The sequence below is a fragment of the Phalaenopsis equestris genome, unplaced genomic scaffold, assembly GCF_001263595.1.
Source record: "Phalaenopsis equestris unplaced genomic scaffold, ASM126359v1 Scaffold000276, whole genome shotgun sequence".
NCBI classification, from domain to species: Eukaryota; Viridiplantae; Streptophyta; class Magnoliopsida; order Asparagales; family Orchidaceae; genus Phalaenopsis; species Phalaenopsis equestris.
The window spans coordinates 1,501,555-1,516,833 of record NW_018164718.1 but is presented as its reverse complement, the minus strand read 5'-3'; the positions used below and the strand labels follow the sequence as shown (position 1 = coordinate 1,516,833).

General features: G+C 35.0%; 1 protein-coding gene across 1 annotated transcript; it reads right to left on the bottom strand.

Annotated features, from left to right (window-relative positions):
* Window positions 1-8,562: 8,562 nt before the first annotated feature.
* On the bottom strand, window positions 8,563-10,682 carry LOC110024816 (auxin efflux carrier component 7-like). Its single transcript, XM_020724980.1, has 6 exons — window positions 9,806-10,682; window positions 9,520-9,706; window positions 9,343-9,428; window positions 9,080-9,237; window positions 8,905-8,981; window positions 8,563-8,810 (listed from the first exon to the last, which is right to left on the bottom strand). The coding sequence occupies exons 1-6, from the start codon at window positions 10,494-10,496 to the stop codon at window positions 8,744-8,746; spliced, it is 1,266 nt and encodes a 421-aa protein (XP_020580639.1). The 5' UTR covers window positions 10,497-10,682; the 3' UTR covers window positions 8,563-8,743.
* Between the last annotated feature and the right edge of the window lie 4,597 nt (window positions 10,683-15,279).

Genomic DNA, 15,279 nt, shown 5'->3' with positions numbered 1-15,279 from the left:
AAAGAGTGTGTGGTGTGTAGGATGTTGAATTTTGGGCGATGAGAAGTCATGAAGAGTTACTTTTCTGATCAATTTTTGCCCCAAATAAAGCCTAGAGTCGGTTCTCCAATAGGTGCATAAAAAAACTATTAAAAAAACTTTCAAATTCATCGAATCTTCTAGAAACAGGGACTGCACCGACACTAGCGCCGTTGAATGGAACCGTTGGTGCCCGTGTCTTCTATTTAATTCGCTGCTCTCTGTCAAATGGCGCCGTCTGCGCTGAATTCGCTGAATTAATTTTCATATTCTCCATTTTGACTCCAAATTTCATCCTTTTTTGCTTCTTCTTTTCTCCAAGTTCTAAAGATCAACAACCTGTAAGAAAACATGAAAAATATCTTTCATTAAAGTGCAATATCACCAAAAATAAATATAAAATATGGGTCTAAAAATACATATATTTTTGGTATATTAGTATACAATCATAGGATATCTTGCATAGGAGAGCCGCATCACTGGGGAAAAAATTTGCGTACGTAAGATGTACGCAGTGCTGCGTACATAGTAGAGGTTATATGTGCGGTTCCAGGGAGGGTATTGGGGGTTATATCCGCGTTATACCCCCTGTAACTTCCCTGTAACCAAACTGTAACCTATCTGTAACTTGTAACTTCCACGCTTCTGTTTTCATATATTTGTAAGTTACAGGTAGGTTACATGGAGGTTATAGGAAGAATAACGTGGATATAACCTTCAATACCCTCCCTATAACGTACCCGACGTACACAGCGCTGTGCATGTCTTATGTAGACAATTTTTTCTCCTTGCATAAGGTATCTAAGAGAATAGGGCCGATTTTTACTATTTTAAAACGTGGAAGGAGAATAGGTGAAATTTCATGCAATAAATTACAATGTCAAAGTCCACGTTTGCAGAAGAAAACAAGCTTCCAACAGTACAGAAAACAAACGACACTGTCAAATTATTTAGGAAGACTTTTACTCACTGTGTACAGTGCTATAACTTGGTTCAGTACTATGCGTGACGTGAACATATCAATAACGCATGTTCATGCATCAGGAGCCATGGATTTTGTTCTGAATATATGCTAGGGAGGTCTGACAGATTTGACACTTTTTGATTGAGGAAAGGATATAGATATTTTAGTAAAATAGAAAGAGAATATTGTGATTGCTGTTAAATGTAGAATTAATTTACTATAGTTGAATATCTGTATTTTATAATTTGAAGAATTTGATAAGGGAAAATAAGAGGAGCAATATATATATATATATATATAGTATGACCAAAATCCTCTTTCATACTTCAAGGCATTGAGTTAGTCCAGAGAGCTTGCTAAAACTTAGCCACTCAACCATTTATCACTCGAACCCTTGCCACTCATCACTCGTTACTCATCACTCATCCGAAAGCTGAACTTTGGCACTTAGACATTAGGCCAGAGAACCCGCTGAACTTGGTCACCGGCCACTCATTACTTATCATATATATCACTCGTCCCAAGAGAACTCTCCCAAACAGCTCTCTTAAGAGAACTCAGACACAAATGAATAGACTAAGAGATGTTAAGAGACGAAGTGCACAAATGACAAAAGGAGAAATGTGACGTTAATAGATGATAATGTCTGAGAGAACATATTTATAAGTAAACACAAAAATAAGACCAAATAAAACAATCATAAATTTCTAAGGATCTAAATTTAATCATTATTTATGATTAATTAATAAGGAAATGACCTTATATAAAGGGAGATTAGTGAATGTAAAAGGGATACTTCTTCCACCGGAGGACAACTATCATAATTTAACCAAATACTTTCCCAACACCATCTTCGATTTTTCTCCACTCTCCCTATCTCTATTCTCTATCGCTCACTTTCTCTCTTTTTCTTATGCTTTGTTAGTTATATGTGATTTAAAGACTAAAAGGGTTTAGCACCCCGAAAAGATATAGTGAGTGTAAATTATTCCACAAATAAAAAGAGGAGTTATACTAAGAGCATAACCAAGTGATAGAGAAGTAATGGCAACATATAATGTTGTAGAGAGCTTGTCTGGGAGAATATTTTTTCTTGTCCCCTGTACTTTGCCCCTTGCACTCGGTCTTCTCTACTCGACCTCATGCATTCAACCAAGAAAATAGCTCTCTCAAGAAACTTCACACAAAAAACATTTTCAGGGAAACGATTTGACAACAAAGAAAATCTCTCAAAACATGTTTCTTTCTCAATTTTATATTATTTATAATTGTGTTTATTCTTTTTTACCTTCTTCAGTGTGTATATTAATTATTATATAAAAGGAATTCTTCCATAGGACTAGAGGAACTTGCCCCTCATAAGCAAGTTGCCTAAGAGTAAAAGGAAAACCAATTAATTTTTTTTTACTATACCCTGCTCGAAAGTTGAATATTAAGGACAAAGTTGGAGAGGCTCTTTCTGAAATATAACTCAGCCAAATAAATGATAAATTCCATTAACCTACGAATTGAAGACCATGAGATCTCAGCTTAGGTAAAGTTGAAAGTTTATGGCGAATACTCCATATAACAGATCTACTACACTCAGGCGATGGATAGTCTGAATTTAATGAAACTTCTTTAATTTTTTTGTGATAGAGTCATATTTTAAGGAGACAATCAATCAATTCACACAAAAAGAGTAAACTCTTTTGACTAGTAACATGAGGGAAACTCTCCATATAAGACCATCGAGTCAAAGATGAGCTAATAGTTTATAAGTTTACTCCCTAATGCTGGGCCAAAATGCCAAAGGATGAAATTCTATAGGTGTAACCAAAGTGTCTCTAAGATGGTTCTCTATAGAGGAGATAAGAGATCCCAAATATATAGTTAATATAAGCATAGAAAAATACATGACTCATCTTTACTTGAAAATTTTCACTCATTTTTGGAGAGAATAAAACATGTAATGAATTTTTTCCTTAAACCTGAGAAATAAATGTACACCTACCTTATAAAGATGAGCAATGCATAGTTTTGTATTTATCATTCTCTTATTATGGCCCATAGACTCCTTTTAAAGAGATAAGAGAATTGTGGAATCATGTGTGAACAAAATTCTTCTTCAAATTTCAAGGTATTGAGCTAGTCTAGAGAGCTTGTTGAAACTCGGCCACTCGACCATTTGCCACTCAACCACTTGTCACTCATCCGAGAGCTGAACTCAACCACTCATCACTCATTTAAGAGCTAAGCATAGCCACTTGATATTTGGCTGGAGAACTTACTAAACTGGTCCACTCATCACTCTTCTAAGAGAACTACCCCAAAATGTTATCTCAAGAGAACTCATCCATGAACAAATAGATTGGTGGATGTGCTAAGATGAAGTGCACATATGACAAAAAGTGAAAGATGATAAGGTTAATGTTTCATATTTATATGTACACCCCATAATTAGATAAGAGAAAACAATAAATCCTTAGAGATTTAAATATAATAGTTACTTATGTTTATTTTAGATGAAAATGTCTCAATTGAAAGGTAGAAGTGTGAATGTAAAATGGAGACCTTTTCCTTCAATGGGGGTTTGCTGTGATAGAAGGTAATACCAATACAACAAAAACTAAATTTAGTATTAAAAAATTCATCCTGTAATAGGGTCAAAATCCGACGCTAATCCCTTTCGCCAGCATATTTATAATGACAATAACTCTGACGCAAAAAAAAAAAAAAAACATGAGTCAACAAGCTATTTGTATTAGAAATATTTCACTGTTGAGTTTTATGGTGACTTTTGAACGAACATGATTGCACGTAATAGTTAACAAATGATATTGCATCTGAGTGTTTAAATACAAATTTATGTTGGATTTGAGTCGAAGGTTTCAGACATAGAAGTGCTTGAACACAACCTTTTATCATCAGATTGGCATTAGATGTTGTTAGATGTTAATTTGCATAAAAAAATTGGACACAAAGCAAACACAAAACTAGACTAAATATAAAAAAATATATATAGGAAACCAATAATTTTCTTACACTTGCATTCTTCATGTAATCATCACAAACATAGATAAATGAAGAATTGTTTGTAATCATCACAAACATCCCTAGGGTTTTGGCCAATGGAAGAAGAAAAAGAGGATAGAAGAGAAAGGATAGGATTTCAGCCAATGAAAGAAGATGAAGAGGGAGGAAGAAAAAGGCTAAGGTTTCAGGTAGGAGAGGTAGAGGGAGAATGTGAGTGTGGTTGCTTAGGATTTTGGTCAATGGAAGAAGGAGAGGGAGAAAGAGAAAGGCTAGGAGTTTCAATCATGGATGAGAAGGGCGAGGAAGGAAGAAAATTTATGTCACAATTTCACAAACTATTCTATGAAAAAATTTGAAAAGAGAAAGTGAAAGTGATTTATACCCTTACTTGGGTAGAATAGGTTGAATTCCTTCCTTTGATGAGAGGAGATCCCTCGCTTTCCTTGATAAAGAGAGGGTAGAGAGTCTAGTGAGATTTTGGCTAATTAGGAAGACAAAGAATAATAGGGAGGGGGAATATTTCATTCTTGGAGAGGAGATATAGAGAGGGTGGATTTTGGTCTTGGAGAGAAGAGGAGGGACTTGATGGGATTTCAGGCAAGAGGGTAATGCGAAGAGGGTATTTTGAGATTAAGTGGGGAGGAAAAGGAGGAACTTGTTAAGAGAGGGAGCGGAGGAAAGTTTTAAAAGATGGAGGGAAATTTTGAATTTGGGGAGGTGGTTATGGCCAAAATCATAGACATAGCCCATTTGAAATAGAAAAATACACGAAATCCAATAATGCAATTTATTTTTGTTTGTAGTGGTCTATACATCAAAATATTTCAATTAAAGGCTAGTAAGAACCTAGACTCCAATAGTCTGACATGAAGCACGGTCTTGCACTTCATAAGTTTGACACAAAAATATTATAAATAGACACAATAACATCAATAACAAAACAATAGCCCATTCTTCATCGGATTAGCATCAATAACATAAATTGAACTCACAATATATTTAATAAACATAGATAAATGGTGAGCACAAAAGGAATCATCATATATAACACATAAAAGCTAAAATATAATCCATCAAACACAAATTCATAAAATGTAAATAAAAATAGATCTATAGAATATCATGTCACAATAAAAAATAAAAAAGAAAACATAAACCCCTACAGGGCATCATTCTTAAGGTCATCCTCCATGTAGTCCTCTTCTCCATCCTCCTCCACAACACTAAGAGGTTGTTTGCCACAACAATCTACTACCTACTCTAGCCAAACAACAGTGGTCTTGAGCCTCTTGTATCTATGATCACTGACATAGAGCTTCCCAATTTATATGGTGACACAACTGATAGGTTTCTTAAGATCTAATGATGACCTCTGACCCTTGTCACAAGGTCAACATAAAATTCTTTTTGGTTGTTGCAGATTATTTTACCAAGTAAATCGAAGTTAAGGCACTCACTTGGACCACAACATAGGTTATTTAGAACTTCATATACATAGATTTGATCTATCGTTACGGGCTACTGCTGGTTATCATCATAGATAAAGTGAAAAAATTTGTTGACTAAAGAGTGAAGAATGTCTGCCGAAGCCAAGTAATTAAGTTGAAGTTTTCATCTGTGCATCACTTTAGACAAATGGACAAGCCAAGAGAGCCAACGAGATTATCTTGAACCTACTGAAGAAGAAAGCTACAATGCTATAAAGATTTTTAATCAATTAAAATTATTAATGAAGAAAATAGAATAAAAACTATTAAATTAGATTCAAATAATGTTTTAAATCTTGCCCGAATCCTCAACATCTTATGGCTACGTGATTAGAGTTGTCGAAATGACTCTTCGTTCGTGAACGGCTCGTGTTCGTCTTCGTTCGTGAACTGCTCGTGTTCGACTCGCTAAGCAAACATGCTTATATATGATGTCGGCACGCCATATATTATATATATTCTTAAAAATTGTTTATTTACATTTATATCTCCTAATTTTTTTCTTAATCACATAAATTTATGATAATGCTATTAATAAATAAATGTTAAACGGCTTATATATGACTTCCAAATGAAAAATACTTTACAAAATATCTATATAAAAAAAAAAAATAAATGCAAAATCGCCACATCAATTTTGCCCTTTTAAGAAAAAAAAAATTTCGTGTCGATTTAAAAAATAGAAAATAAAAAAATTACATTTTAAGAATTTGGCCGGAAAAAAAATTAGTAGAACGTGTTGTTAATTGTTACCTTGTTGGCCCACCGCCGCAAAGCCTGCTTGTCAGCATGATTGAGTGAGTTAAAGACTTTAAAAAAGTTGACAGTGCCAAGACCATAGCATTTATTAATAGATGTGAACTTTGACTTCCATGTCATGCCTTTTGCAACAATAATAAATAAATAAATAAACAAATAAATAAATATGCATTAAACTTTACTTTTTACACTTGTACATTTGTACATTTATATGACCTAAATATTTCAGTTTAGAAGTGTGCTTGGCATAATTTGTAAGATTCCTAGGATTAAGTGTTTACTCTCACTTATTTGAGATGGAATTCCCAATTAGATGAGATTAATCAGAGGCTCTTAAAATAGCCTCCTGCTAATCTAGAGATGATCAGGACTTGTATAATAGCTTTATCTATATATATATATGCGCCACATATTCAGATTAGTTGGTTGAACAACAGGATTGTGGTGGGGAGGTGCTGGTTTTTGTAAGGGCAGTGTGATGAGGAGGTGGGTTTGTTTTATATTGAAGGTTGGCCCGGTGCCAGCATTGTGCTTCTGTGTGACCTGATTTGAGGAAAATTGGCAGGTGACGGGTTGTTTGGGTTTGTTTGGGTTGAATTGGTATCTAGTGGGATTGTTTTGGTTTTTTTTGGGTTGGGTTAGTATGTGTTTTGATTAAAATTGGTTGATTGATTTGTTTTGGCTTTATTTGTATAGAGAGTTATGGTGGTTTGTTATTTCATGGTTTCTATTATCAAGTTTGATTTTTCTCTGTGAAGGAAAGAGTAAAAGTCTTCAAGTTCGATGGGGTTTCATTGCGTGTGTATGGTTGTCTTGAATCCTTGATATTGGGGTTATAAGTCATTCAATGTGTAGAGAATGATGTACTCAGTGTTGATCAGAGCTCCTACAATGGCGATGCTATCAACCATGGTAGTTTTGATGTTTGCCAGACATTGGGACATTATGTTGCTTCCCATTATGATTTTGTGTAGCTCGTTTTTTTGTTGAATGACTTTGGATCTATTTATAGATTGAAATCTCCTTTTGAGTGTTGACTAGATTTTTGTTGTGCTCTAAAATTTTAACACGTATGGTAGAATTGATGTGGTGACAGAATTGTTGCTGTAATTAAGGTTTTGATCGACTAGGTTCCATATTTTGAATCACAGTTGCCCAGATCATTTCGTATGAATTGAGAGGGAGTGGGAGTGTTCTCTGCAAGGAATTCTTCAAACCAATTTGCTATAAACAATTTATGTATATGAGTTTTCCATACCTGATAATTATCATATTGGAGAGAAGATGTTGACATTGTTTTGATGTGAGGCATTAGGAACTTGAGTGATGCAAGTATGTTGATCTCTTTCATTCTGTTTAATGACATGGTGTAATGTTCGTTTGTTCTGATGGTAGAGGAGTTTGGAGAATTCATGGATCAATTGTTAAGTTATTGCTCTGATATCTTAATAACCAACGCAGAACCTCGAAAGTCATCCTTTTTAATCATATAAATACTCTCTTGCATACTTCTCTCATTCTCGTGTATTTCCCTTTCTCACATACTTGTTTCACCTGCTCTAGTGCCCAAACTATTTTTATTTTTAAATTTTTTTAATTCCAGATTGCTAATTGAAAGAATTCCCCAATGGAGCAAAATGCTTGTTATAATTGAATAATTCATTAACCAAAGTTCAAAAAAAAGAACAAATTATATTTGACGTCTGAAACATAAAATTCCGGACAACAAATTCAATTGATGCTACAACAGAAATAATCAGATATAATTTAATGATTAATGAACATCATTGTCTCTATTTTTCAAGCATAAAATTTATTTATATTTTGTGTCATGGAACCCCAATCTCATCTACTTAATTGATTTAAATTTCATAGCACGTCTTTATCAACAATAAATGCTTCTCAAATTTTAAATCAATATGTTTTTATCATATTATGTTATGTCATATATTACATATAAAAGAACAATGATGTGATGGATGATAAACTAACATCTTGTTACTTACATATCACACAATTCCTATGTAATTATATATCTGACATAAAAGTTTGACATTTATATTTATCACACTTCAGCACCATAAATCCATACAAGAAAATGTGTATTTCACTTTCAAAACAATCATTCATGGTGATATTATTGGTGCTATATTAAGAATTTGAATGTTATATATATAAAGTTTAGGTTATAAGCAATATAAATACATAAGAATTATGTGATATGTATGAACATTATCATTATTATTTGTTGAGCCGACACTCATGCAGCTCAAGCTCATGTCAAAAGGTTTAAAAAGACAACAAGAAATTTCTCCTCCATAAAAATGTAACTAAGGGTCGCATACTATACTGAACATTCAAACAAGAAGGCTAAACTTTTGTCATCTAGTACAATAATATATATATAAATTATATTATACACCAATTATAAAAGCTAAAAACTTCTTCATTTCATATTCGCCCATCTCAGAACCAGAGAAATCCGAGCACTGAAAATGAGTCAGGAACCCAGAACCATGTAATACAATATTGTGACTGGCAATGACACAATCATCCCAAATATAACCCTGCAAAAAGGTTCACATTAATACACAAACCTTAGAAAAAAAAAAATCAACTAATATTAAAACTTAAGGAACTCAAACAATCCGAAAAACTTACGCAGTGCTTAGCATCTCAGGATGAAGATTATATTCCTTCGCAAACACAAATGGCACAATTCCTTGTGGCAAGGCAGCCTAATGAAATAATTCAGTTTAGATACCATCCTTTCATTTGATATGTTGAATTTAGATAAACTAGACATGGGATCAAAAGTGACAGCAAACATTAATACCTGAACAATTGAGACTTTCAGAATGGTGCCTCTGATACCAAGAACAATTGCAGCCACTGCCATAAAAGCTGGACCAGCAACGAATCTTATAATCATGCCATAAGTAGCCATCTTCTTCCCACATGGTATTATGCTATGTTGCATGGCCATGAACAACCCTTAATTTTCATAATTTGAATTAATTCAGCTTATTATGAAATTGAAAAAAAAAATGTCTTTTTGTGAATAAATCAGAATTCTGTACTGTAGCGAAGATATATTACCAAGACTGAACATAGCCATTCCTAATCCAGAATTTGACAGAATGGTTATTGAGCTGTCCATTATTAATGGCTTTTTCACATTCCATCTGCATTAGTTTTAGTCAGCTAAGCCATTAAAGTTTTCTACTTTATGAAAAAGTTTGAAAAAAAAGAGGGGAGGGAAGGAGAAAGAGGAACTTTGAAGAAATCAGAGCCCAGACAAGACCAAGCACGCTAGCATAGGTATTTGGATTTCTGATGAGCTTGTGGAAGACCAATCTCAATATTAAAAGCATTGAAAGCTTGTTTGGTTGAGGTTTCTCATCTTCTTCCTTACCTTCTTCTTCTTCTCTGCGGCAAACCTGCACTGAACTCTCACAAACACCTGCGCAAGCTCAAAACAAGCAAATAAAACACTAAAAGTTAACATATTTGACCATTAGAGATCATAAAATTAGCTGTTTGTTCCGCCATTAATGCATGCCTTGTTGTTTGCTTTGTTCTTCGATCTCAGGAAGCTTCTCAGCAGTCTTAACTTCTTCTTCTTCTTCCAATTCTGGAGATACCTTGGTCACAAACTGAGATTTTTGAGTCTCATTCTCAGATGATGAATTGCATACAACAACCTGAATTAATTCTTCTTCACCGATTCCTCTCTCCTGATCCCCAACACCATCGCTGCTCATTTTCTCCATTAACGAATTCCTTGCAGAACGATATTCAAAGAGAAAGAGCAGAAGCGTGTACCAAACAATGGATTGCATCACCACAATCTGAATCATTAAATCCTCCTGTTCATCTCCGTACATGGATTTCAGAAGAGGGATTCCCATGACAAGCGTGTTCGGGAGGGTGGCGATGGAGAAGAAAGTTATGGACCAATCCAAGCTGCCCTTTTTAAAGAAACGAGACCAGCAGAAGAGGAGGAACAGGACAAAGAGCTTGGAGAGGGAATCTGCGGCGATGAAGAGGAAATGCATGTGGAAAGGATTGATTTTGGTGATGAAATTGAAGGAGAGAAGGGGAATGGCGAAGATGGCGACGAAGCGATTGATGCCGGAGCATTGCTCGGGGGTGAAGAGATTGAAGTATTTGATGGAGGAGTAGGCCAGGAACATGGCGAAATAGAGAGGAAATACTGCGCTGAGGACATTGTAGAGCTCCTTTGGAGACATTGTTTGCTCATCAAAGATTTTCGCTTTGTGTTCCCTTTAATCTTTTGATTGATAATGGAGATGGAAGGAAAAACCGAAGCAAGCTTGGGATGCTTTTTCTTTGATCTTTTGATTGTTAATGGAAGGAAAACGAAACAGCCTCTGTTCCTTCCTCCCTCTCTCTAACTATATATAGAGAATGTTGGATAATGAAATGGTTCAGTTGCCCTTATATTGTGGCGCTACGTACGTAGCACCCTACACGCATACGCCAAAGTGTGGACAATATGGATTTCATCACGTGTGGTTAACAATGATTCTCTCTGTCTCTTCAAAAAGAAGTATATAAACACAAAAACAAAACATAAATAAATCAAATAAATGAAACACCAAGAAGAAGATCAGAGATTTCAAATCTGTAATAGCAGAGATAATGGATAATGATCCGGTCAGTTCTAATTTGGATCAAGGAGCATCACCAAACTCTGCAGCAGAGATCCCACTCTGAAAAACTCTGCAGGGAAAAGGAGACAGCTGATGAATCTAAAGACATTAACTTGATCACCAAGCTCCTAAAAACGCAACTGGAATCTTGTGACTGAGATACTATTACATGTAAGAATAAATGAGAAATAACAGAAGAGAAAACAGCCACAAGACCAAAATTAGGTGCCAAACCAAAAGATGAGGATAAGGAAACAAACCCCAACAAAAAGCACTAAAATAGATCCAAAACCACTACAAAAAATTAAAAATAAATACAAAACTAAAAATAGGGCAATAACAAAAGAAACACAAAAGAAGAATCTAGAGAAAGAAAAAGATTAGAATTTATCTTACGAGAAAGGAGTTAAAACGCCTTCTAAATATTATAAATATTTTTGCACCAACATATTTGCAAGAATAGTTGAAGTTTAATACAATGGTTGGAAATCATCATTGCTCAACCTGAAAACTACGTCAAAAAGGAAAAGATTAAGAGATATCTAAACAATAAAAAATCAGAAAAAATAAAAAAATAACAGAAGAAAAAACACAAGAACCAAATAAGAAATACGAGTCAACAAAAAACAACAAATAACGCTTCTGGAAAATCATCTATAAAAGACAATAAAACCGACAGATTTGTGTGTGTTGAAAATATCGTTGCAATTTTTGACGGCTTTGTTGACCTCACTTTTGTGAGAGTCTTCCTACTCCCTGTAGGAATCTAAATACTTGACCTTAGGGCTTAAAAAACAACAAAAAACGCTTCTAGAAAATCATCTAAAAAAGACGATAAAACCGACAGATTTGTGTGTGTTGAAAATATCGTTGCAATTTTTGACGGCTTTGTTGACCTCACTTTTGTGAGAGTCTTCCTACTCCCTGTAGGAATCTAAATACTTGACCTTAGGGCTTCCCTAGTAGCCTTCCTAGATGACCAAAGGGACTACTCACCTACATGGAACCCCAAACCAAGGTTATGCTCACATGGGCCTCATTAGGTTAACCACAGACCTAGTAGAGAACCAAGCTAACCCCTTTTGAGTAAGGCATGCCATAGATCAACCATGAAACCTAAAACCCTAAGAATCTCTCTATGGACTCTAGGATCCCCCATGACACCAAAATATTTAGAAGGACGAAACACATACCGAAATCAGTCCTTAGTCTCACTTAAGGCCTTACCAACCTCAATTGATCATGAAATCAACATGAAATTCCAACACAACAATTTGACCCCCAGAAATTGGAACGTCTACGGGTTAACAAACCAAATTGGGCCCAAGCCAATTTGGGTCAATTATTAGACAATTGATCCCATTACAGCTCCACTCAAAGTGGTCAAGACCTTAACCCACATAAGGGTCAAATTGACACTATGAAACCAACCCCATAATTCACTAATTATTTGATCAGGTAAATTATGGAAGCCCATTAGGCTTAAGCTTTTGGGCTGAACCTAAGCACATTTAGGTTAGCCCTAAAATCCAAAAACCGAAAGCCCATGGCCCATCTCTCCCATGGCTCATCTCCCCTACGACCCATCCTCCAGGGGTTACCCATGATATAAACATGACCCATCATGGCACATGGGTGGCACAAAAAATTAAATTAAATTAATCTTACCTAAATCTAAACACTAGAGGACAAACATGCACCACTTATCATGAACGGTCAACACATGGAAGCTAGGGCATGACTTCTTAGGCCAGCCCATGGTGGGTCAAACTAGACCAACTCTAGTCTTAGCCAAACCACCAAAGGCTTCCACAATCAGCCTAGGCTCTCCTCCATGCCTCCCTCACCCCCATTGGCACCACTATGTCCAACACAATAAAAGTTAAGAAAGTACTGGCTTCACAGCTCCAAGCTCCTACAATTTCTCTACACATGCTATAAGAAGTCACCAGGGATCCCCATGCACACCAGTGCTCCTCCCATGGGCTCCCATGGCTATAAATAGCCCCAACCTAAAGCCCTCAACACCACATTGAACTTCCTACACAGTCACTTAGCCCTCTTGCTCCCAACACTAAAACCAAAAATACTGACCAATGTAAGTCGTCACCACCATCCTTATGACACCTCTACCACCACAAAACCCTAATTTCACCATTGAAATCCATAGCATTTTTCTTCCTCGAAACCAAATTTCCCAAAACCCTAATGTAACTCGCCCATAAGCTTCACAAGAACTCAAGACTTTTCCCCCAATAAAATTCAAGCTTCCGCACCCTCCAACCCACTCTGACACCAACCTGAGCCATCGTTTGGTCTAGCTCATAGCTAGAGCCAATTTTGAGGTGAATTGAAGCAAGGAGAAGATGTGTGGCATCAAGGCGATCTTTTCTATCAAGCCCAATTGAGGCCTCACTTCTTGGGAAAAGGTATGAATCCAAAATCCTTAAATTGAGCCTCAGTTTGGTATTTTATGAAAGAGATGAACAATGCATGCCCACTTAATCGCATTGATAGGTTCATCACGATTAGATGAAGCAATAGGAGCAAACCATATGTAATTTCGTTGAGTGTAGGCTGAGATCTTAGAGTTTGATTGCAGACGGCTCTCGATTCATTGTCCAACGGGAATGATGTAATGATGTCATTCATTTCGAGTGGAAAAGTAAGAAATTCAAAATTTTGAATTAATTAAATCCAGAAAATCAAAAAAAAAAAAACTTTAAAAATTCATATCTCCCCAAATAAAATTCACAAAAATAATATAAAAATACCTCTGGACTTAGAGATCAGAGGAGAAAATAATAAAAATAAAAATAAAAGTAATTAACTTATAATTAATTTTAATTAATTAAATACTCTATAGAGTATTTTAATTATTAAAAATTAAATATATGACAGAAAAAATATGAAATTTTTAGGGATTCTTCCCTCCATCATTGGAGACATTTTTTTTATTTTTTCCAAGGTCAGAGGATCTCCCTAACATTAACATTACTAATTTTCTACCAAAATCATAATTATTTAAAAAAATAATTATATAAATTGGAATAAAAATTAGAAAAATGTAAATAAAAACGGAAACTAAAAAGAAAATTTAGCGAAGTAACCCTAAACCTCAAAATAAAAATTTTGACATCTAAAAACATAAAAAAGAATTTAGAGTGAAGGGGTAAAAGTGTAAAAATTAAAAATTTGCATTTTAGCTCAACACCCCCTCCCCCTAAATCTAGAATCTAGCTTAGCTTATCAAAACTAGTGAGATTTTTAAGGAATCGACATCATAATTACATAATTACCCCTCTAATTATGATGTCGTCCTTAACAATCATAGGTCCAAACCAAACAGGACCTATCCTGATTAACTTGGCTTAGGTCTATCCTAATTTAGAGCTAATCCAAATAGATTTGAATTAAATCTAGCCCAATCAAAATCAACCTAAGTCTGACCCAATTCAGACCTAACCCAACTTAATCCAAATTTAGGGTTTGAGCTAGGCATAGTTTGACTTGGACTTGACTCAACATAACTTTAAAATACGAACACATTTTTGGTATAACCCAACTTAGACCTAAATCAACCCAAATCATCTGGGCTAACCTGACCAAACTCAGGTTAACCCAAATCAACTTAAACCATCCGAGCTAACCCGACCGACCTAACTCAGGTTAATCCAAATCAACCCAAGCCATTCGGGCTTACTCGACCCAGCTCGGTTTAATCCAAACCAGCTTAAACCATCTAGGTTAACTCGATCTTACTTGGGTTAACCCAAATGAATTTAAACCATTCAGACTAGCCCGAACTAACTCTAGTTAACCCAAACCAACCCAAACCATCCGAGTTTTATATTTTTTAAATATAAGATTTATTTTCTCCTATAGTTAAGTTATCGCTTAAGATTCCTCTCAATTAAAGTAGCAATGGTTTGTGTTTCTAAGGTTTAAAACTTTAGTTTTAAAGATTTTGATTTTAAAGTTCAATTAAGAAAGAATAAAATGGTATAGCTTTTATTATAATTAAAAGGAGAAAACATGATAGGTTGATGTATATCAAATATGCATGATAATTTTATGTTTTTTTTATATTATATGGGTCATTTATGCTTTTTAATGTTAATTATTTGTTGTATATATAGTGTGCAAATGATTAGACAATTTGGGGATAAAAAAAGACATGAATTAGACTCAAAATGGGCTGAAGTCGGACCCAAGTGCCAACATTGGGTTCTTAAGTGCCTAAGCTCCCAGCACTAGAGCAACAGAAGCCCATGTATTAGTTTGGGCACCCAATCACCCATATGCATGGAATTATTATTCAGATATCTTAATTCAAATTGTTTCATGGGTGACAAATTAA